This window comes from Manis javanica, chromosome 9 (genome assembly GCF_040802235.1).
Source record: "Manis javanica isolate MJ-LG chromosome 9, MJ_LKY, whole genome shotgun sequence".
Classification (NCBI taxonomy): domain Eukaryota; kingdom Metazoa; phylum Chordata; class Mammalia; order Pholidota; family Manidae; genus Manis; species Manis javanica.
Genome location: NC_133164.1, coordinates 59,310,885 through 59,335,435, shown reverse-complemented (window position 1 = coordinate 59,335,435; position 24,551 = coordinate 59,310,885). Strand labels below are relative to the sequence as shown.

General features: G+C 36.5%; 2 protein-coding genes across 16 annotated transcripts in view; one reads left to right on the top strand and one right to left on the bottom strand.

The window, feature by feature from the left end:
* CAB39L (calcium binding protein 39 like) overlaps positions 1-9,850 on the top strand; it is a 215,585-nt gene extending 205,735 nt beyond the window's left edge. For 7 of the 10 annotated variants that reach the window (XM_073212677.1, XM_073212675.1, XM_073212673.1 and 4 more), the window contains 2 exons: positions 7,319-7,471; positions 8,385-9,850. In XM_073212677.1, the coding sequence (XP_073068778.1) occupies positions 7,319-7,471; positions 8,385-8,489 (258 nt within the window). In that variant the 3' untranslated portion in view covers positions 8,490-9,850. Of the gene's footprint in view, positions 1-5,666; positions 5,702-7,318; positions 7,721-8,384 lie in introns of those variants that run through there. The other 3 variants (XM_073212671.1, XM_073212681.1, XM_073212679.1) reach the window with 3 other exon arrangements.
* Positions 1-24,551, bottom strand: part of CDADC1 (cytidine and dCMP deaminase domain containing 1) — a 71,068-nt gene that overhangs the window by 26,092 nt on the left and 20,425 nt on the right. For 2 of the 6 annotated variants that reach the window (XM_073212670.1, XM_037025796.2), the window contains exons 2-4: positions 10,725-10,786; positions 7,732-7,909; positions 1,966-2,535 (exon numbers count right to left, since the gene is read on the bottom strand). In XM_073212670.1, the coding sequence (XP_073068771.1) occupies positions 1,966-2,535; positions 7,732-7,876 (715 nt within the window). In that variant the 5' untranslated portion in view covers positions 7,877-7,909; positions 10,725-10,786. Of the gene's footprint in view, positions 1-1,965; positions 2,536-7,731; positions 7,910-9,891; positions 9,949-10,724; positions 10,787-24,551 lie in introns of those variants that run through there. The other 4 variants (XM_037025778.2, XM_017652111.3, XM_073212669.1 and 1 more) reach the window with 3 other exon arrangements.

Here is a 24,551-nt window from a genome sequence, read left to right as displayed (position 1 = left end):
TCCTTATCTGAAATCCCTTTATCAAGTTTTTTTTTTTCTGGAGAGCTTGATGTATTTATTTTGTGGCCATACTTAACCAAATACTTGGTGCTGTATTTATACATTTTACTCCATCTATACAAATGTGTCTGAGTACAATTTACTGCCCCACATCGCCCAGGGAGTGCTATGTAATAAACAGCATATGCACCGTATTACCTTTCTGAAATCTGACAAATTCTGAATTCCTTTTCCTCTGGCTCCAACGGTTTTGGAATAAGGGATTTGGACCATTTACTTTTGAATGTAAAAAGATTTCCTTTATCCATTCAATACACTGTGGTTAGTACTAAGAAAAAAATTGTGATAATGACATGGTTCTCTTCCCTAGAAGAGCTCACAGTGGAGTGGAGTGCATGACAGAGTTGCAATTTTTTCAGGATTTGAGTTCCAGGCAGAGTCATACCAGTCAAAAAATTAACCTTGAAATATCTTTTAAATTGCCCATCAAGTGCAGAAGCATGGCTTTCTGTACAAAACTCTGCACAGAAATAGTGGATAAATGTATAATTAGAGTATCTAATAGAGAATATATGGAAATTTGTATCTATACATTATTGCATCTCGAAGCACTAGAATCATACATGGTATAATGGGTTTTCCTGTGAGAAGCAAGAGGTACTGAGATTAAGTAAAAGAACAGCAAGTAGATCACTCTCAACTTACACTCACTCTGAAATTTGAATTCTAATTAGCAAAGGGGGTTAGTAAATTACAGCTGTAACAGCTGTTCCCATTTATGTTTCAATCCTTCCAGAATGGGTTAGAGAAAAATTCTTTATAAAACTGGTTTTGGCAAAGATATTAACGCATGACCCATGATACAAGATAACTAGATTAAATCAGATTTTTACACATTACAGTTGTTTGGTGTCATATAGCTCACATCTGTAAGTAGAATCAAATTCTTTAATAAGAATTGAGTGATTATTAACCCTGCTGACTGAACATCAGAATCCCTGGCAGAACTTAAAAAGTTCATAAACTTAAACCACACCCTTAGGGACTTGGTTCAGTAAGTCTAGGTTGGAATTTGAGCATTTATACTTTTAGTATAGGTTTCAATAGTGATCCTGATAAGCTGCCAGTTGAGAACCTCTATATTCTACTGAAATTACTCTGACTTGTGATCTTCATTTAGAATATATCGCAGGCCAGTGGCAATTGTATAGACCTTTTCTGAAGATTTTCTCTTCTCTTTTCTTGGGATAAGTTTAAAAATATGCTACTACAGTCCACTTGCCAAATCTTACTTTACTGCTCCACTGGCCTGCTTCTTTTCATTCCAAAGTTGCATTTTTAAAAGTGATCATGATTCTACTTTGAAAAATCTTCATCTGGAAGATGTAAAAATACTGTTCTATAATTGGTAATATGGATGCCATCTTTTATCACAATAAAGAAAATTCACAAGTAACATTTTCCTTTTCCATATACATGCTCATGCACAACCTAATAAAGTAAAATGTTTCACAACTTGCTGGTCGAATATATACCAGAAATGGGAAGAATCTGCCAATATTCCTTTACTTGACTCTGTTATATTGAATTCTTATTTTTATTGTAAAGGTTTTTAAAGTTTTTATTAAATATTGCATACAAAATATTGAAGTTAACAAAAACGATTTTTTTTTTGTCCCATCTCTATGAACAATGAAATGACAAAAGCAAGAAGCAGAAAGAATGGCCTAGGTTATCAGATCCTGATTTATAAATGTAGCACCAAATCTAAGGCCACAAAAAATCCTAAAACTCTTCTAAGAGTTGTCTACTCAAGGATCTCACTAACTTCTCTATATTGTATGACCAGCAAAACTTCAGTATCTATGAGTATGAACTTTACCACAGATAAGATTAACATTTATTTCTGAAACAAATACAACCCAACCCATCAGCCCCAATTTGCGAACCAAGCATGTAACTCACCAGTTCGATATGCCAGTAACCTGGCCTGAACCATGCAGTGCCTTGCAATTTCTTGTGGCAAACTTTGATTGTGAATTTCATTAATCTGTTCTGTATTGCCACAATAAAATCCGTAGTGTTTAAAGTTGGGCACACTGGAAGCTACTGTGGCCAAAAGTAGGATAAGATCTTTCATGTTTTGCCTTAGATTGCTAAAGTATGGATTTTCACATAGGTTCTCCAAACCTATAGTCATCAGTATTTGCTTATGCATTTCTTCATTAGAAACCAAAAATAACATTTCATATTCTTTTATTCTTTCTTGTTTACATTCAGAATAAAAGTCAATGTTAGCATCCGGCAATGTTTTTGTAATTTTCTGAATAAAGTCACATTTGTAGGAGGTCTCCTCTACAAACTGCACCATATAACACACCAAAGGCTGAAGTAAGACACACACATGGGCCCGACTATTTGACTTTAGTCTTTCCACTGCTTTAGCATCTAACTTTGCATCTTCAGAACTAGAAGCCTCAGTAAGCAAACTTATTTCTGGATCAGCAGGCCAGTATGAAATTCGGTTAACTCCAGCTGAAATACAAAATATGAAAAGTAGTTATTAGGTACATGATGAAATTAAGGGTTTTCTTGATAACTACCATATCATTGCAGTACATCTAGAGGTTTCAATACAGAAATCTATTACCAGGTCATCTATAACAGAGGCTGAGGGTTGGCAAACTATGGCTCATGTGTCAAATCTGTTGCCCATTTTTGTACAGCTTGAAGGTTAAGAATGGATTTTATAGTTTTAAATAGTTGGGAAGATGAAAAGAATATTTTGTGACACATGAAAATTATATGAAGTTCAGATTTCAGCATCCATAAATAAAGTTTTATTGGAACACAGACTCACCCATTAATTGGCATGGTCTCTGGCTATTTTTGCACTACAATGGAGTAGCTGAGTTGAGAGTTGAGGAACTGTACAGACAACATATGGCCTGCAAAGGCTAAAATATTTATTATCTAGCCCCTTACAGGAAATTTGCTGATTCCTAACAAAGCCATGGAAGATACATACAGAATCACTAACTCTGTTAAGTGTGGTCCCAAAACTCATTACTGGGACTATATACCAGAGCCCTACAAGTAATCAAATGCCTGCTTTTAGAAATACCACAGCTGACAACTGACACTATCTAGATTTTGTATTTGAATAAATAATTCACATATGCATTAAAAATTTGTGTGTACTCTAAATTCTTCCTCTGGGAAGCTTTTCTAAGAAAATATTCTAAATAGAGATAAAAATTCACATATGCATATATTTAGTGAAGCATTGTTTCCAATACAAAAACAAAGAAAAAACCTAAATGGCCAAAATAAGGGAATGGTTAAACAAATTACAGTCCTCCTTATAATAAAATATTATATAGCTATCTAAAATGTCCATAAAGTATTTATAATGTGAAGATGGCAGTGGGAGTGAGATAAGCAACAGTACTTTTTTTAAGTCCACAAAGTTAGATACATAACAATAAACTAGAAGAAACATTTTTCAAGCAGTGTGACAGAGGAAAGATTAGTAATCTTTAATATACAGAGAATATTTTAATTCATTAACAGAACATATGAATTGACAAAAAAAGTAAGCCCTCACGGGAGACAAAAATACATGAGCAGACAATTTACAAAAGAGAAAATAAAACTGGATAACAGAGGAAAAAATATTTTAATTTTATTTCAGATTAAACAAAGAGATACCTTATACAGAATTAATCACCAAATGTTCATCAATTAATTAGTATTATACAACAAAGAGACCCCTTTGCTTAGTATTTCATGCAATTTCAGTAAGGAGAGATGTTTTTTATTATTGTTCCCAGAAGTGAATAGACAGATTGCCCACAGGGTGTTCTGCATTCATAGTAGATGAGCTAAAAAGTCTTAGTTGAACAATGCACATTTCTATTTGCTCCCTGCTATTCCTGATTCACTGTGGCTTGAGCTGTAAAACAATTGTGAAGGTCTCAAAGCTAGTATCAGAGTGTTTTCTGCAGCTGCATTTCACCTTCACAGTGTTGGAATTCTCATAATCCATTTCTAACCAGCAGTTAGGGTCAATCTTTCATCTAAGCATCCGGGTAGTTTCTAGTAATCCTGATTCCAGGAGAAGAGTGGATGACTAATCTTTGAACAGATGTTCATGTACCAGTGGTAAATACTACAGCAAAGGTTTTCTAATTTTTTTGTTTCAGACCCATTACACTTTAAAAAATTAATGAGGACCCCAAAGAGCTTGTTTTGGATTATATCTACTCATATTTACTGTATTCGAAAATTAAAATGTAGATTTCTAAAATATTTAATAATTCATTAAAAAGTAACAGTGAAGAACTTTATTATTATACATTTATAAAAATAACAAAGTATTATGAAAAATAACTATACTTTTCAAAACAACAAAAATAGTTGAGAAGAGAAGAATGTCATTGTTTTATGTTTTTACACATCTACTGTCAAGCTTAATACAGGACAGCGGTATTCTCAAATCTGCTGTGGCTTTCAATCTTTTGTGATCAGTTGTTTTCACTGAAGTATATGAAAAGTATCCAGCCTCACACAGATATTAGTTGAAAAAGGAGTATTTTAAAAGCCATTTCAGATCATTGTGAACAACCCTCTGACACTACATAAAAATTTGATAAGGGATGGTTTCCTAAAGGTTATTTACAATGTGCAATCTGAAATCATACCAACAAACTTTTTGTACTTTTAAGTTAAAGTCCATTGGTCTATTTTGTGCTTAGAATGGTTCTTCTACTCATGCATGATTTTGTAGCAGCATGCATTGGTTATTTGGAAAACAATGGCTCACTGATTTTATAGTATTAAAAAAATCCTATTAATTAATATCACCACCAATTTCATCAGAAGAGACCTTAAGTATTGGAAAACTGTAAGCTCATGATGGTGGATACCAGTCTTTCAAAATTCTAATTTTCACTCGAAGACTCAAATTTTTATCACTAGCAACAAATACTGTCAGTTGTTTTCCTGGAAGTAACAGGTTCACTTCATTCATTTTTGAGAAAATGTTTGCCGAATAACCATGTCTAAACAATTTTTTGTCAGTTTATGGTATTCCATGAAAAAAGTGTACAACTCAATTCACAACTCAAAATAATTGCATACGTAAGTGGTTTTCCTTAAGGCAACTTTCATACTTAGGTTTGCAGCAAAAGTGCTTTTGTTCACCTCCTATTTTATCACACTGAATTTTAAAAAGGTGCATACTCAAGGGTTGGGATTTTACAAAATTAATAATGTTTACTGTTTCACTAAGGACATATGCACATGAAACTTTCTTTTTAAGTCTAAGTATGTGGCCATGAGGAGTACAATGACTACTACCACCCTGATTCAAACTATGACAATAACAGTCTTACATTTCTTTGGTACTATTAACATAAATGTAGTGTTAGTATGAAAATAGTTTTGACTTTAGGCACACTTTAAGAACCCCTGTATTTTAGAACCATTTGCTTTGTATTTTAACTAAAGTACCTTAGCTATAGCATGTGGTTAAGTCATACTTCTTCCTAAAATATATAAACCCAATCTAACACAGTGATTTTATTTATATATGGGTCTAACACAAACTTTTAGCACTTCCATTGCAGGTCTTTCCTGATTTTCCATATTATCTCTCTTGCCAGGTTTAAATATCTTAACTCAAAGACATTCAGCAGTGGTGAGTTACTTGTATTCCCTTATTTTTCTAATTTTTTGCTCTGAGGCTATTAAGAGTGCCTCCAGCATAGTCTATGCAAGGCAAAATTCAACTCTTTTTTATTTATTTTTCTCTCTCGACTCTAGAAGAGATCAGTCAACATGTTTTGGCTCTTTCATATTCTTTCCTCTCTATACCAATGCCACCATCGGAACCCAATTTTATTCATAACTTGCCTAATACAACAGTCAATCAAGCTTTCAACCTCTCATCTTTCCATGCTCCAACAAGTCAATCAACACTAGTGATAAAATGAATATCCATCTGCCCAGTTAGTGGGCAAAGGGATAAAAAAAATGCCACCACCACTATCATACCCTCTTCTCTATACATAACTGCAGAGGGAAAATTACAGAATCTAATAGCTAACAGAAATACCTGTCTACTTGAAATTCCTGTGGCAGGTCAGCAGGTTCTGGCCACAGAACCCCTTCTTCCAGAAGAGCTCCATTTATCACTGCCATCACCGCCTATCTGCTCACTACTCTGAAGACTCTGATTAAATAAAAATAGCTCTTCCTCAAAACAAGTTTAAGAACTATGAGATAAAGCTGAAAGACCACACAATTTTTCAAAGTTCTCCACTCCCCAACCTTTCTTTACAATCCATCTGCTACTATTCTCACCAACAATAATTATTTCAAACATCAACAACCAAAAACTTGCTTCTCACAACGATGACCCTACATGTGCTGTCCCCTGACCAGAAACGTGTCCTTCCTCCTTTAAGTCTGATCCATCAAGATCCAGCTTAAGCCCCAGCCTTTTAAGACATGCCGATCTGCATGGGGTCACTGTTTCTCCTCTGAGTTCATGTATCACTTAAGAGCCTGTATCACTGATTTGGGACTAGATGACATGTTCAATTGTTATTTTTCATCCCCAAGTTACAACTTTAGGGAAAGGACTGGCACTATACTAACCTTTATTTCCACCCCCCCTAGAATCTCTCTGAACCCATCCTTTTGGGTTTTTATGGATGCTTCATTACAAAGGGATTGGATTTAAAACAACTCAAACTTCAGCCCCACTCTCCAGAGGTCTAAGGGGCAAGACTGAACGTTCCAAACCTCTAATAATCTGTTTGGTTCTTATAGCAACCAGGACCCATCCACAGGGGTTTTTCCAAAAGTCATTGCATTAACATAAACTCAGGTGGGATTGAAAGGGGCTTGTAACGAATAATGAAAGACATCTTTATCACCCTTATCACTCAGGAAATTCCATGGGTTTTAGTTCCTCTGTGCAGGAATGGGATGAAAACCAAATATATAATTCACATTATAAATCACTATATAATAGTGCCTATGTAAAAGATGTATATTTTAAGTGGGAGAATGGTTTGCATACTAACCTGGATACAAAATAGAATTACAAGCACAGAGAGTTTTAGGATTAGCCTGGGATGTCAGAGATGGATATCTAATATAATAACTTATGCTTCTCCCTCCAGACGTAGAGTAGTTATTGGGAGACAGCTATCCAGTCAGAAACTAAAGTTCCCACAAGGAATGTGAACAGAAATGTTTCAAGCCGGGGTTTTATTAATAGGTTTGCCTTCTCTATTCTCTTCCTCAGTCTGCCTCTGGATACAAAGGACTCAAGGCCCTAGGGGATGACAGCAGCAATGTGACAGAAGATGCCTATGCTGATGAATCAACCATCTGGAGAAAAGCTGCCGGCTGTTCAGCAACACCTGCATTGGACCACCACATGAGTGATCAATGTCTGGTATATTAAGCCACTTAAATTTTGGTGTTTATTTGTTATAGCAGCTAACACTGGTCTACTGATACACAAAGGGTTACCTAACTAGTTAATGACCCAGCTGAGACTGGAATCCATGTTTTCTAAGTCTTCTTACAGTGTTTCAGTCTTCAGATATATGTTTATATTTCTAAATTATCTCTGTGGTATTTGGGCATTTTGTTCCCACTGATTATTCTCAGAGAAATGCTATAAATCCCCAAAAAAGCCTTATCTGCACTTACCATTTACAATCATTTTCAAACAAGCAGAACATGGTTTTCTGGAAAAATAAAGATCACAGTTTTTCAGCTTTGACCCATGCTTTATAAGAGCAATTTTCCCAGCATGTAAATCTTCACTAGAACAGTGGAGACCAACGATTTTCATGCTTTTCACGACCACAAGACCAGTTCTCTTCACCTACATTAAAGTACAAAATAATAATTTGTAAAATATGTTAAAAAACAGAAAACAAGTTCCAAATGGAGTCACTTGTACAAAGCCAAACTGAGGCTTAATATGTGACCGAATTGCAGTTTCAGCCTCTCTAAGGAATAAGATCTTAACTAGTCAGCCTGGAATTTTCAGGTCAGCACTAGTGAAGAAATCTTCCTGATAGACCCCTGCCATACCTGTAGTGTGCCACACGTTTTCTTTTGGGTGAAATGAGAGAACAAAAAACACAGGCAACACAGACAGACAGACAATGGCTGTAGCCCTGATGTAGCGCAGCACCTTTATTTTTATCCTGCCTTTCTCGGACCTCAGCCAAGTGCTATACTCATCTTTCCCTTCTTAGGGGGGACAGGCCAGAGCACCTTGTTGATTTTCTTAAAGTCTGCCCAGTAAACAGGGGCGGTGTATTCACACATCCTCAAGGTCTCCCTGTTTTCAGAGTGAGGCTTCTTGGATCGTTTTCGAAGACAAGATATGCTTCAGTGGGCAGATAACGTCCAAGGACTGCACCAGTTGTTCTCAAGCTGGCGCTTCCCCATGCTGAATTCAGACGTGGGGGAAGGTGCTTTCCCATTCTGCGTTCAGACATGTGAGAAGACAAAGGCCGTCCCCATCAATACCCAAAGGGAAGGTGAGCTTGCCTGAAACAATCCACTCTTTGCTGGTAACTCCCTCTTTCTGACCCCTTATGCCTATAGAAATCTCGCATTTTTACAGCTCTTTGGGACTCCTTTCTATTTACTAGATGAGATGCTGCCTAATTCATGAATCACTGAATACAGTCAATCAGATCTTTAAATTTACTGAGTTGAATTTTTATAACATATCTAATAATCATTATCATGGATTATACTTGATTTAAATAATAAAATGAAAGTTTTTAGTTCTTTATCTGAACAGTTTGAAAAGCACATTTCTCATTAGGCCCAAAAGACTTTCTCAAAGTTTAACATTGACATTATACCAGAAATGTTCTAAATCTCGGCTTTCTTAACCAAACAATGAAGCATTAATTATCATTGATTTGTCCTTGTGAAAACTGAATATATTTTAACCCAGTAAAGGCCAAGAACCAAGTTGATTTGACTTGTTACTTATACATCTAGAATAGGACTAGATAATTTCCTAAAAAGGAAAAATTAGGAAAACAAACTCGAAAGAAAGGAAGGCATACCCACAGGTGCTGGGAAGGTAAGAGACCTCAAAAGACAGAGCATAAGCTTGAGCCACCTCAGCAGGATCCCACTTACAGGCAAGGGATTGGGCAGACTCTGCTTTTAAACCCTAGAGGCTAGGGACTGGCTGGGTTTCTAAAGAGTTGTACTTTAAACCTAGTGTCCTAACTTACACAGACATTAATCAAAAATGCTGGTATAACAATATTAGTATCAGATAAAACAAACTAAGGTAAAATCATTTCTACAAAAGGCGCATAATGGTCTATGGTTTTCATAGCAAAAGACTCTGAAGGGAAGAATGTAAAACTGATCTTTGGGTTTGAGACTGATTGCTACAATTTGAAGGAACTTGGGCTGAGAATAGGGTATTCGTTTTTCTGTACTTCCCCTTTAGAGGGATTTTACTCTATATTATCCCTAATAGGACACATTTGAAATCAGTTAAATATCAGACCAAACCTACATTAACAAAAAGTCAAGTTTCAGTTTCAGTTACGAGTATAAGTGAAGATGGATATTTGGTGAAACAGAAACAAAGATTTTATAGAACTCTCTTTTTTGAGTTAACCATCTCCTAAACTATAAAGACATTTAAAAGGAATATAAAAATCTTTCCTTTACAAAATAGGCATCAAAAAAAAAAACCTAAAATAGAATGATCATGACTTTTAAATAAGCTTTACTTTAGGTGAACTAGGTGAAGAAGATGAAGAGGCACAAATTCTCAAAAAAAATAAATTTAATTAATTAAATAAGCTATACATTTACCTTGAATTTGTGAACCCTGTCCCCTCCCATCGCGAAAGTTCTTGAGAGTTTTATGACCTTCAAATATGAAGTATATATTAGTATCTACTTCGGAATACTTCCAGTAAGTTTTTTTAAAACCCGTAGATCTCAGCACACTAGAGCTCATTAAATGGAGGCAGTCTTTCATGGATGCTGGCGGCAGACATGAAACTCCCAGGTCAGAGACAAAGGACTTTATCACAGCAAAGCAAGTAACATAAACATCATGTTTGTGATGGTTCCTGGCCCACAAGTCCCACAGGGGTCATGCAGATAGGCCTAAATGGATTCCTAGACACGAAGTGGGTTGTGTTATAGGAGAGGAACACCAAGCTAAAGGATTCTGTTTTCTTACTGCAAACAGTAAGTAAACCTGCTCTTTGTCACAGAGGGAAATATTACGTCAACCCGTAAGGTTGCTTGCTGCAAACATATCTGAGAAATAGCCCAGGTAAAGAGCAGTTAGGGTCTGACAGTCTTTAAACCAGGAAGATATGTTAGAGTTCAAGAGAAACATGTAAGAGTGCTTCTCTATACACTTGTATGAACTAACATGAGAATAAATGTGTCAAGAGTTAAATTTGAAAATTTTTTATAAAGCAAGATGGAGCATATTATACAATAATCTTTTTAACAGAATAGGCATGTATAGTCTTGTAAATGCACAATTTTTAGAAGCATATATAGGAAACTCCCTTTGAAGTGGAAATGGAGAACTTGAATATAAGAGGGATTTTTATTCTACTTCATACCATTCTTTTTATTGTTATTATGAGAATACATGTCTTTTTTTTTAAATCATAAAAATTCACCTATTTTTGTCAGAAGATACCCTGGCCACCTCTTCATGATCTCCTAAGGGCCCATGCTTTTCCTAATTAAAAGCAAATGAAAGGGAGAAAAGATTAGTATGTAAGACATATAATTTATTCATTATTTCCTTTTTCAAGGCCAGTTTCCTTGGCTTTGGAACACTCATTATTTTTTCTTCAGGAAAAAGTTGCTCATGTTTATATTCAAGAGATTTTTGCCTATGTTTTCTTCTAAGAGTTTTATAGTCTAATGACTTATATTCAGGTTTTTGATTCATTTTTAGTTTACTTTTGTATATGGGGTTAGACAATGATCCAGTTTCATTCTCTTACATGTAGCTGTCCAGTTTTGCCAACACCAGCTGTTGAAGAGGCTGTCATTTCCCCATTGTATATCCATGGCCCCTTATCATATATTAATTTTGACCATATATGCTTGGGTTTATATCTGGGCTCTCTAGTCTCTTCCATTGGTCTATGGGTCTGTTCATCATTATTTTTTTCTTGATTTAACTCTGCATTAACTTCTGGTTTTGTTCAGGTTCAAGTTCAGACTACTTAACCTAATAAATAAGGCCTTAGTGATGTGGCCCCTTCATACTTTTCCAAAATACAGAAAGATTACAAATTGTGGTCAGAAAATAAAACTCCATAGTTTAAGATTTCAGAGTTAGGGTGGGTACGGCTAAGAAGTACTAAAGGGTAATAGAGGTAAATTAACTGGAATTGGGAAGATAGGAGCAAGATATATAGCAAAGGTATTAGCTATGGCTTGTGGTGGGCAGAATAATGGTCCCCCAAACATCCTCATCCCAATCCCTGGAGCCTGTGGCTATGTTATATAACCATGGCAAGACTCCAGATGGAATTAAGGCTGTTACTCATCTGACCATGACATGGGGAAATTATCCTGGATTATCTGTGTCAACCCAATATAGTCACAAGGCTCCTTGTAAGTGAAAGGGGGAGGCAGGCTAGTCAGTACCGAAGTGCTGCGACGTGACAAAGACTTGCTGTCACTGCTGGCTTTGAAGGAGTCAGGTGATCATAATTGAAGGAATGTGGGCAGCCTCTAGATGCTGGAGAAGGCAAGGAAAAAGACTTTCTCCAGAAAGAATGCAGCACTGCTGACACTGAGATTTTAGCCCCATGAGACCTATTTTTAGTTTCTGACCCCCAGAACTGTTAAGATAATATGTGTTGCTTTAAGCCACCAACTTTGTGGTAATTTTTACAGCAACAGGACACTAATATAGGGATGTCCATAAGTCTCCTTTAAAAGTAAAACCTGAAGTAGAAAGTTTTGAGCTGGGGGCCAAACTCCTTTTCTATTAATTCAACAAATATTTCTTGAACCCTTGCTATATGCTAGCTATGTCTATAGCTGCTCAGGATACAGTCCTTATAGAGCTTATGATTTATGAACACAGGCAACTATGAAGTGAGTGGATGATTAAGACAGGGTGATAAGAGCAGAATTCTATGAACCCCAAAGTAGGTGAAATGTGTAATAAATTGGAGAAAGTTTGAAAGTGGGAATGACAAACTTTGTGAATGTTGATCTTTTAGTCTTATGAAACAAATGCTGGATGCTAGAAAGGAATAACCTCTAGGAAGTTTCCAAGAAAAGTCATGTCTGTGAATGAGGTTTCTGTTCAAGCAGAAAAGGAAGTGGAGGAAGTGATGATATTGGTAGTGAAATGGGGGTGTGGATGGTAGCAATGCTCCACTCTATTCCAATTTTAATGAATTGTGTTTTTCTTTTCCCCCAGAAGTCTCATAAACAATTTCTCTCCCCCTTATTTACCTACTTTTGGACTAGATTCTTAAAAATTATTAGTCATTCACACTTCATGTTATATTTTACCACAACTTAAAAAATGGTTAAGAAGAGAGAGAACAAGTCACAGGAACTATTACAATTCTCTGTAACTCTCCTTTCCTAATACTAATAGGAAACAAAAATGAGCTAACAGATTTTTCTTGTGTGCTTGTTACTGAAGTAATTTTTAGATTAAAAAATACTACTAGTACTGGTTGTGTTCATCAGGAAAGAGTTTGGGAAAACTACTGAAACATAAGTAATGGTATTCAAATTTCTTGGAAGAAAAAACATTTGAGTAAGAATGTTACTTTAGACTGACATTATCCAGTATGGTAGCCACTAGGCACTTATGGCTATTGAGCACTTGAAATGTGGCTGGTTCTCATTGAAATATGCTATAAGTAAAATTCCCATCAGCTTTCAAAGAGAAATTACCAAAAATTTCTATATGATTAGGTAAAGTGATAATATTTTACCTATTATTGGATTAAATAAAATATATTATTAAAATTTAAAAAAATTATTAGTCATTACAAGTAGTGGCTCTATAGCATCATACTATGCTGATGGACAATGACCAATGGGGAGGGGACTTGATAATAGGGGTGAATGTTGTAACCACAATGTTACACATGTAAAACCTTCATAAGATTGTATATCAATACTTCAATACAAAAAATTATTAGTCATTATACTTATTGTACACCTTGCTGAAGAATCCTCAAGAAGCACCCATACAGTATAAATATTTAACAACAAAAAAATATCAGCTATCAATTATACTTGGAAATGGCTGCAAGTTAGTAATATAATAAAGTTGATAAAAATTACAATTTAAATGTCCGGTAATAAGGGAATAGATACAATGGACTGTCATGCAATCATTAAAATGATAATAACAAACACTTACATATAGTACTGCAGGCATTACCTAAGAGCTTTACAAATACGAACTCAATTCATTTTTCATAAAAAGCCTGTGTAGTATGTAGCAGGAACATTCCATCTTACAGATGAAGAAGTTGACACAGAGAGGTAAAGTAACTTACCCAAGGTTACACAACTAGTAAGAGGAGGGAGCAGGGAATTGAACCCAAGCAGGCTAACTACAAAAACACTGGCTACTCTTATCTAAGTTGCTGCTCCCATTTTTACAATAGCATTATAGCATAAAGAATTTTCCTATTTTAAGCAAAAAAAACACAATCCAGACTTTAACAATCTCAAACGAGTAAAGGAAATAGAGAAAAAGATTGGAAAATAGCACAGAAATGTCAATCTCTAGATGGTGGAATTATGAGGAATTTTTTTTCTTCTGCCCATTTCATAAATAATAAATATACATTACTCTAGTAACACATAAAAATATTTCATCCTGAAAAGACAAAAGGGTGGTAAAGTGTCAAAAGAAATGTTTCCAATACAAATTGCATCTTAAGAGTTTGTGACTTTTTAAGTGAAACTAACTTATGTTAGCCTAAAGAACATTTGTCTTTTCTTAAAAGAAAAAATATCTTACTCTACCCTATGAACATCATCTGCAATTAATACTGGAATTTTTTACTTAATCTGTCTATTGAAAAGGAACTTAACTTCAGCACAGATGTGTTTTTGATATATATAGATATAGGTATAGATGACAAATCAAAAACTCTAGAAACCAATAGATCTCTGAAATAAATGGGTCCATTGAGCCTTTATAGATTCTAGCAAGATAAAGGGCTGAGCCCTGGGACAGGAAGTTCTGCTTCCTCAGTAGCCAGGCTGGTTCACAGAAACTATTTTTCAGGGCCCATTTCTGAGGGGTCTCAAAAAAAGAAAGTTCTTTACATTCACATTGGCTGTAGATAAGGAAGGTGGACTAACGTGAAGTGGGGAAAGTCTGGGGATAGGTGGTTAGTCCACAAAGAAGGCTCGTGGATTGGTTGTTGATGATGGTCAGACACTGGTCATGCTCAAAGAGGATGCAGTGGTTCTGGGGACCTTCTAGATGATTGCTGAAATGACTCAGTCAGGAACAAGGAGCTTCTGGTTAGCTATGTCCCATGGCTATTGACAAATGACCTTCCTTTGTGTTTCTCATTCCCAGCCTTTATGTCACTTAATTTAGGATATGTCAGAATTATTCCTTATCATATAGAGATAAAAAAACTATATATCAAATCTTGATTTTAAAAAAAACTTCATAAAAATTACTACTCAACCTCTAACAAGCCCAGCTTTTAAAATACGTTTTTTATTTGTTTATTTTTTTTATTTTGGTATCATTAATCTACAATTACAGAAAGAACATGATGTTTACTAGGTACCCCCTTCACCAAGTCCCTCCCACATACCCCTTCACAGTCACTGTCCATCAGCGTAGTAAGATGCTGTAAAATCACTACTTGTCTTCTCTGTGTTGCACAGCCCTCCCTGTGCCCCCCCCCAACACTATACATGCTAATCATAATGCCCTCTTTCTTTTTCCCCGACCTTATCCCTCCCTTTCCATCCATCATCCCCAGTCACTTTCCCTTTGGTAACTATTAGTCCATTCTTGGGTTCTGTGATTCTGCTGCTGTTCTGTTCCTTCAGTTTTCCTTTGTTCTTATACTCCACATATGAGTGAAATCATTTGGTACTTGTCCTTCTCCGCTTGGATTATTTCACTGAGCATAATACCCTCTAGCTCCATCCATGTTGTTGCGAATGGTAGGATCTGTTTTTTTCTTATAGCTGCGTAATATGCCATTGTGTATATGTACCACACCTTCTTTATCCAGTCATCTACTGATGGACATTTAGGTTGCTTCCATATCTTGGCTATTGTAAATAATGCAGCAATAAACATAGGGGTGCATCTGTATTTTTCAAACTGGAGTGCTGCATTCTTAGGGTAAATTCCTACAAGTGGAATTCCTGGGTCAAATGGTATTTCTATTTTGAGCATTCTGAGGAACCTCCATACTGCTTTCCACAATGGTTGAACTAGTTTACATTCCCACCAGCAGTGTAGGAGGGTTCCGCTTTCTCCACAACCTCACCAACATTTGTTGTTGTTTGTGTTTTCGATGATGGCAACCCTTACTGGTGTAAGGTGATATCTCATTGTGGTTTTAATTTGCATTTCTCTGATGATTAGCGATGTGAAGCATCTTTTCATGTGCCTCTTGACCATCTGGATTTCTTCTTTAGAGAACTGTCTATTCAGCACCTCTGCCCATTTTTTTAATTGGATTATTTGCTTTTTGTTTGTTGAGGTGCGGGAGCTCTTTATATATTTTGGATGTCAATCCTTTATCGGATCTGTCATTTATGAATATGTTCTCCCATACTGTAGGATACCTTTTTGTTCTATTGATGGTCTCCTTTGCTGTACAGAAGCTTTTTAGCTTGATATAGTCCCACTTGTTCATTTTTGCCTTTGTTTCCCTTGCCTGGGAGATATGTTCATGAAGAAGTCACTCATATATATGTCCATGAGACTTTTGCCTATGTTTTTTTCTAAGAGTTTCATAGTTTCATGACTTAACATTCAGGTCTTTGATCCATTTGGAGTTTACTTTTGTGTGTTGGGTTAAACAGTGATACAGTTTCATTCTCTTACATGTAGCTGTCCAGTTTTGCCAGCACCATCTGTTGAAGAGACTTTCATTTCCCCCTTGTATGTCCATGGCTCCTTTAGCAAATATTAATTGGCCATATATGTTTGGGTTAATGACTGGAATTCTCTATTCTGTTCCACTGGTCTGTGGCTCTGTTCTTGTGCCAGTACCAAATTGTCCTGATTACTGTGGCTTTGTAGTAGAGTGAAGATGTGGAGCGAGATACCCCCCACTTTATTCTTCCTTCTCAGGATTGCTTTGGCTATTGGGGGTCTTTGGTACTTCCATATGAATTTTTGAACTGTTTCTTCCACTTCATTGAAGAATGCTGTTGGTAATTTGATAGGATTGCATCAAATCTGTATATTCCTTTGGGCAGGATGGCCATTTTGACGATATTAATTCTTCCTAGCCAGGAGCATGGGATAAGTTTCCATTTGTTAGTGACCTCTTTACTTTCTCTTAAGAGTGTCTTGTAGTTTTCAGGGTATAGGTCTTTCACTTCCTTGGTTAGGCTTGTTCCTAGGTATTTTATTCTTTTTGATGCTATTGCGAATGGACTTGTCTTCCTGATTTCTCTCTCTATTAGTTTATTGTTAGTGTACAGGAAAGCCACAGATTTCTGTGTGTTAATTTTGTATCCTGCAACTTTGCTGAATTCTGATATTAGCTCTAGTAGTTTCAGAGTGGAGTCTTTAGGGCTTTTTATGTACAATATCATGTCATCTGCAAATAGTGACACTTTAACTTCTTCTCTACCAATCTGGATTCCTTGTATTTCTTTGTTTTTTCTGATTGCTCTGGCTAAGACCCCCAGTACCACATTGAATAACAGTGGGGAGAGTGGGCATCCCTGTCTTGTTCCCGATCTCAGAGGAAAAGATTTCAGCCTCTCGCTGTTCAGTATGATGTTGGCTGTGGGTTTATCATATATGGGCTTTATTATGTTGAGGTACTTGCCCTCTATGCCCATTCTGTTGAGAGTTTTTATCATGAATGGATGTTGAATTTTTTTTTTACTTGTTTCTTTGTTTATTATCATTTTTGGTATCCAACCTCTTCCTTTTAATTTTCCTCTACATCCCTAGTAATTCATTCAGGGAAGGTCTGTGGGTGAAAATGTATTTTTTTTTTAGAGGGCATCTCTCATATTTATTGATCAAATGGTTGTTAACAATAGAATTCTGTATAGGGGAGTCAATGCTCAATGTACAATCATTAATCCACCCCAAGCCTAATTCTCATCAGTCTTCAATCTTCTGAAGCATAACGAACAAGTTCTTACATGGTGAACAAGTTCTTACAGAGTGAATAAGTTCTTACATGGTGAACAGTACAAGGGCAGTCATCACAGAAACTTTCAGTTTTGATCACGCATTATGAACTATAAACAATCAGGTCAAATATGAATATTTGTTTGATTTTTTTTTTCACTGGAATTTTATTTCACCAAAAGATCAGTTTAAGGGAAACTGAAGTCTTTATAGTATTGAGTCATCCATTCCATGAATATTCTGAGTCTCATCATTTCTTCCATCAGGGATATTTTTAGTTTTAGCATAACAATGCCACACATTTTGCCATATTGATACTTAAAGATTTCATATTTTTGGAGCTATTAGAATAGAAGGGAATTTTTTTTGAGAGGGTATCTCTCATATTTATTGATCAAATGGTTGTTGACAACAATAAAATTCTGTATAGGGGAGTCAATGCTCAATGCACAATCACTAATCCATCTCAACCCTAATTCTCGTCAGTCTCCAATCTTCTGAAGCATAACAAACAAGTTCTTACATGGTGAACAAATTCTTACATAGTGAATAAGTTCTTACATGGTGAACAGTACAAAGGCAGTCATCACAGAAACTTTGGGTTTTGATCACGCATTGTGAACTGTAAACAATCAGGTCAAATATGAATATTCGTTTGATTTTTATACTTGATTTATATGTGGATTCCACATTTCTCCCTTTATTATTATTATTATTATTTTTATTTTTAATAAAATGCTGAAGTGGTAGGTAGATGCAAGATAAAGGTAGAAAACATAGTTTAGTGTTGTAAGAGAGCAATTGTAGATGATCAGGTGTGTGCCTGTAGACTATGTGTTAATCCAAGCTAGACAAGGGCATTAAAACAACCACAGATGCAGAAGATTTCTCTCAAAACGGGGGGGGAGGGGGGGGGAGGTTCTAACCTTCACCACTGTTGATCCCCAATTTCTCACCTGATGGCCCTCCTGCGACTGTGCCTGTCTTAGGTTGTTCCTCCCTTGAGGAATCTTACCCATCTCTGCCTAACCAGTCATCTTCTGGGGCCATACAGGGAGATGTAAAGTTGGTAAGTGAGAGAGAAGCCATATTGTTTGAAAAGGTTAGCTTTTTACTTCTTTGCAGATTTATGCCCTGTGGCTTCTATGCCCAGCATTTGTCTTGAGGTATCTTTACCACCTGGAGGAATTATGATACTCGGTAAATTCGATATGAGGCACAAATTCTATTTAAGGGTTGTAATTAGGAAGGAAGAAGAAAAGCTATAGAGGTAGCAGATGGAAGAAAACATGGGAGGATTGATTATTTATTTGACATATCTTCTTGTAGAGTAACTTAAGCATGTATAGGTTTTAAACTACTAACTAAATTGCACACACACATTAACATAATAGGAATACAGTTACATAACCAAAGCACATCTATAATTACCAGCCATCTCCAGTGAAGCCAAGAAAACCAGTTAGGCACCCTAGGCATTTAGCAAAATTTGTCTATGATATGATGGATATTGTCCAAGTGTACTTGAACAGTCTGAGAGAAATAAGACGAATTAAAACAACCCATTCCTGGGAACTGTTCACATCCCATATGCTCTTTTAACCGTAGATAGTCTGTAGTTGTAAGATTTTTGGAGCGCTACAACTTGCACTTCCCCTAATTCTTGGTTGAGTTCCAACAGTATAGATCCAGTCAAATTTGTTTTACTGTATGCACAGGCCAGCTTAGATATCTCCTTCTTCATTCCAATGGCAAGTCCAGGAACCGGTGGGATGAATGCAGATATAACTGCAGCATCACCTGGATCTTTGTTGGGGTTTTTTGATGATCATCTTCTGGAATGACTCTTTCAGAGAGTGCTGATGTTGGAAGTTCTTCTTCATATCGTATCTCAGTTCATTTTTCTGGGTAGCCAAATTAGGCTTTGGTCCTCTGTATAAACACAAACAGACCCTTTCTTTGACCACACTTTGATCTGCGCTTTATACCACTGTGTAGAACTCATTGGATGTCACCACACAGGAACTAAATTTTTTTTTTTTTAACAGAAAGGAATATTATCAGAAAAGTGTACCTCCATAGCCAATAATCTGACACCCTTTAAGTGATCAAAATTAAGGATATTTAAAGCATGCATTAATCATTGATTTATAGTTAGTTTTATCCTATCATGGAATAATCCCCCTTTTCTTTCTTTCTTACTTATTTTTTTTTTGTTATCTTTAGTCTACACTTACATGAAGAATATTATGTTTACTGGGCTCTCCCCTATACCAAGTTCCCGCTATAAACCACTTTACAGTCACTGTCCATCAGCATACCTAATGTTGTAGAATCACTACTTGTCTTCTCTGTGTTGTACAGGCCTCTCCTTTCTGCCAACCCCCATGCATGCTAATGTTAATACCCACCTTCTTCCTCCTCCCGCTTATCCCTCCCTACCCAACCATCCTCCCAAGTCCCTTTCCCTTTGGTACCTCTTAGTCCATTCTTGGGTTCTGTGATTGCACTGCTGTTTTGTTCCTTCAGTTTTTCCTTTGTTCTTATACTCCACAGATGTGTGAAATCATTGTGAGAGAAATCATGAGAGAAATCTTTCTCTGCTTGGCTTATTTCACTGACCATAATACCCTCCAGCTCCATCCATGTTGCTGCAAATGGTAGGATTTGCCCACTTCTTATGGCTGAGTAGTATTCCATTGTGTATATTTACCACATCTTCTTTATCGATTCATCTACCGATGGACTTTTAGGTTGTTTCCAATTCTCGGCTATAGTAAATAGTGCTGTAATAAACATAGGGGTGCATCTGTCTTTCTCAAACTTGATTGCTGAGTTCTTAGGGTAAATTCCTAGAAGTGGAATTCCTGGATCAAATGGTAAGTCTGTTTTGAGCATTTTGATGAACCTCCATACTGCTTTCCACAATGGTTGAACTAGTTTACATTCCCACCAGCAGTGTAGGAAGGTTCCCCTTTCTCCACAGCCTCGCCAACATCTGTTGTTGTTTGTCTTTTGGATGGCAGCCATCCTTACTGGTGTGAGGTGATACCTCATTGTAGTTTTAATTTGCATTTCTCTGATAATTAGTGATGTGGAGCATCTTTTCATGTGTCTGTTGGCCATCTGTATTTCTTTTTTAGAGAACTGGCTGTTCAGTTCCTCTGCCCATTTTTTAACTGGATTATTTGATTTTTGTTTGTTGAGGCGTGTGAGCTCTTTATATATTTTGGACATCAAGCCTTTATCGGATGTGTCATTTTCAAATATATTCTCCCATACTGTAGGGTTCCTTTTTGTTCTATTGATGGTGTCTTTTGCAGTACAGATGCTTTTCAGCTTAATATAGTCCCACTTGTTCATTTTTGCTGTTGTTTTCCTTGCCCGGGGAGATATGTTCAAGAAGAGGTCACTCATGCTTATATCTAAAGGTTTCTGCCTATGTTTTTTTCCACGAGTTTAATGGTTTTATGGCTTACATTCAGGTCTTCGATCCATTTTGAATTTACTTTTGTATATGGGGTTAGACAATGGTCCAGTTTCATTCTCCCACATGTAGCTGTCCAGTTTTGCCAGCACCATCTGTTGAAGAGAGTGTCATTTCACCATTGTATGTCCATGCCTCCTTTATCAAATGTTAATTTACCATATATGTTTAGGTTAATGTCAGGAGACTCTAGTCTGTTCCACTGGTCTGTGGCTCTGTTCTTGTGACAGTACCAAATTGTCTTGATTACTATGGCTTTGTAGTAGAGCTTGAAGTTGGGGAGTGAGATCCCCCCTACTTTATTCTTCTTTCTCAGGATTGCTTTGGCTATTTGGGGTCTTTGGTGTTTCCATATGAATTTTTGAATTATTTGTTCCAATTCATTGAAGAATGTTGCTGGTAATTTGAGAGGGATTGCATCAAATCTGTATATTGCTTTAGGCAGGATGGCCATTTTGACGATATTAATTCTTCCTAGCCACGAGCAAGGGATGAATTTCCATTTGTTAGTGTCCCCTTTAATTTCTCTTAAGAGTAACTTGTAGTTTTCAGAGTATAGGTCATTCACTTCTTTGGTTAGATTCATTCCTAGGTATTTTATTCTTTTTGATGCAATTGTGAATGGAATTGTTTTCCTGATTTCTCTTTCTATTGGTTCATTGTTAGTGTATAGGAAAGCTACAGGTTTCTGTGTGTTGATTTTGTATCCTGCACCTTTGCTGTATTCCAATATCAGTTATAGTCGTTTTGGGGTGGAGTCTTTAGGGTTTTTATGTACAATATCATGTCATCTGCAAATAGTGACAGCTTAACTTCTTCTTTACCAATCTGGATTCCTCGTATTTCTTTGTTTTGTCTGATTGCTGTGGCTAGGACCCCCAGTACCACGCTGAATAACAGTGGGGATAGTGGGCATCCCAGTCTAGTTCCCGATCTCAGAGGAAAAGCTTTCAGCTTCTCGCTGTTCAATATAATGTTGGCTGTGGGTTTATGATATATGGCCTTTATTATGTTGAGGTACTTGCCCTCTATTCCCATTTTGCTGAGTTTTTATCATGAATGCATGTTGAATTTTGTCAAATGCTTTTTCAGCATCTATGGAGATGATCATGTGGTTTTTGTCTTTCTTTTTGTTGATGTGGTGGATGATGTTGACGGATTTTCAAATGTTGTACCATCCTTGCATCCCTGGGATGAATCACACTTGGTCCTGGTGTATGATCCTTTTGATATACTTTTGAATTCGGTTTGCTAATATTTTATTAAGAATTTTTGCATCTACATTCATCAGGGACATTGGTCTGTAATTTTCTTTTTTCGCGGGGTCTTTGCGTGGTTTTGGTATTAGGGTGATGTTGGCTTCATAGAACGAGTTTGGGAGTATTCCCTCCTCTTCTATTTTTTGGAAAACTTTAAGGAGAATGGGTATTATGTCTTCTCTGTGTGTCTGATGAAATCCTGAGGTAAATCCGTCCGGCCTGGGTGTTTTGTTCTTGGGTAGTTTTTTGATTACCATTTCAATTTCTTTGCTTGTAATTGGTTTGTTTAACTTTTGTGATTCTTCCTTGGTCAGTCTTGGAAGGTTGTATTTTTCTAGGAAATTGTCCATTTCTTCTAGGTTTTCCAGCTTGTTGGCATATAGGTTTTCATAGTAGTCTTTAATAATTCTTTGTATTTCTGTGGAGTCTGTCGTGATTTTTCCGTTCTCATTTCTGAATCTGTTGATTTGTGTTGATTCTCTTTTTCTCTTAATAAGTTTGGCTAGAGGCTTATCTATTTTATTTTCTCAAAGAACTAGCTCTTGGCTTCATTGATTTTTGCTATTGTTTTATTCTTCTCAATTTTGTTTATTTCTTCTCTGATCTTTACTATGTCCCTCTTTCTGCTGACTTTATGCCTCATTTGCTCTTCTTTTTCCAATTTCGATAATTGTGATGTTAGACTATTCATTTGGGATTGTTCTTCCTTCTTCAAGTGTGCCTGGATCGCTATATACTTTCCTCTTAAGACTGCTTTCGCTGCGTCCCACAGAAGTTGGGGCTTTGTGTTATTGTTGTCATTTGTTTCTATATATTCCTTGATCTCTATTTTAATTTGTTCATTGATACACTGATTATTTGGAAGCATGTTGTTAAGCCTCCATGTGTCTGTGAGCCTTTTTGTTTCCTTTGTAGAATTTATTTCTAGTTTTATACCTTTGTGGTGTGAAAAATTGGTTGGTAGAATTTCAATATTTTGGATTTTGCTCAGGCTCTTTTTGTGGGCTAGTATGTGGTCTATTCTGGAGAATGTTCCATGTGCACTTGAGAAGAATGTATATCCTGTTGCTTTTGGATGTAGAGTTCTATAGATGTCTATTAGGTCCATCTGTTCTAGTGTGTTGTTCACTGCTTGCATGTCCTTTTTCTGCCCAGTGGATCTATCCTTTGGGGTGAGTGGTGTGTTGAAGTTTCCTAGAATGAATGCACTGCAGTCTGTTTCCCCCTTTAGTTCTGTTAGTATTTGTTTCACATATGCTGGTGCTCCTGTGTTGGGTGCATATATATTTAGAATGGTTATATCCTCTTGTTGGACTGAGCCCTTTATCATTATGTAGTGTCCTTCTTTATCTCTTGTTACTTTCTTTGTTTTGAAGTCTATTTTGTCTGATATTAGTACTGCAACCCCTGCTTTCTTCTTGCTGTTTGCTTGAAATATGTTTTTCCATCCCTTGACTTTTAGTCTGTACATGTCTTTGGGTTTGAGGTGAGTTTCTTGTAAGCAGCATATAGATGGGTCTTGCTTTTTTATGCATTCTGTTACTCTGTGCCTTTTGATTGGTGCATTCAGTCCATTTACATTTAGGGTGACTATTGAAAGATATGTACTTATTGCCATTGCAGGCTTTAAATTCGTGGTTACCAAAGGTTCAAGGTTAGCTTGTTTACTACCTTACTGACTGACCTCACTTGCTTATTGACCTGTTATAAACACAATCTGATGATTATTTCTTTACCTTCTTTTTCCTCCTCCTCCATTCTTCGTATGTTGGGTGTTTTTGTTCTGTGCTCTTTCTAGGAGTGCTCCTATCTAGAGCAGAATCCCTGTAAGATGTCCTGTAGAGGTGGTTTGTGGGAAGCAAATTCCCTCAGCTTTTGCTTGTCTGGGAATTGTTTAATCCCTCCTTCATATTTAAATGATAGTCGTGCTGGATACAGTATCCTTGGTTCAAGGCCCTTCTGTTTCATTGCATTAAATATATCATGCCATGCTCTTCTGGCCTGTAAGGTTTCTGTTGAGAAGTCTGATGACAGCCTGATGGGTTTTCCTTTGTAGGTGACCTTTTTTCTCTCTCTGGCTGCCTTTAATACTGTCCTGGTCCTTGATCTTTACCATTTTCATTATTATGTGTCTTGGTATTGTCCTCCTTGGTTCCTGTCTCTCAGGAGTTCTGTGTGCCTCTGTAGTCTGAGCAACTATTTCCTCCCCATGTTTGGGGAAGTTCTCAGCAATTATTTCTTCAAAGACACTTTATCTCTTTTTCTTTCTTCTTCCTCTGGTACCCCTATAATGTGGATATTGTTCCTTTTGGATTGGTCACACAGTTCTCTTAATATTGTTTCATTCCTGAAGATCCTTCTATCTCTCTCTGCATTAGCTTCTATGCGTTCCTGT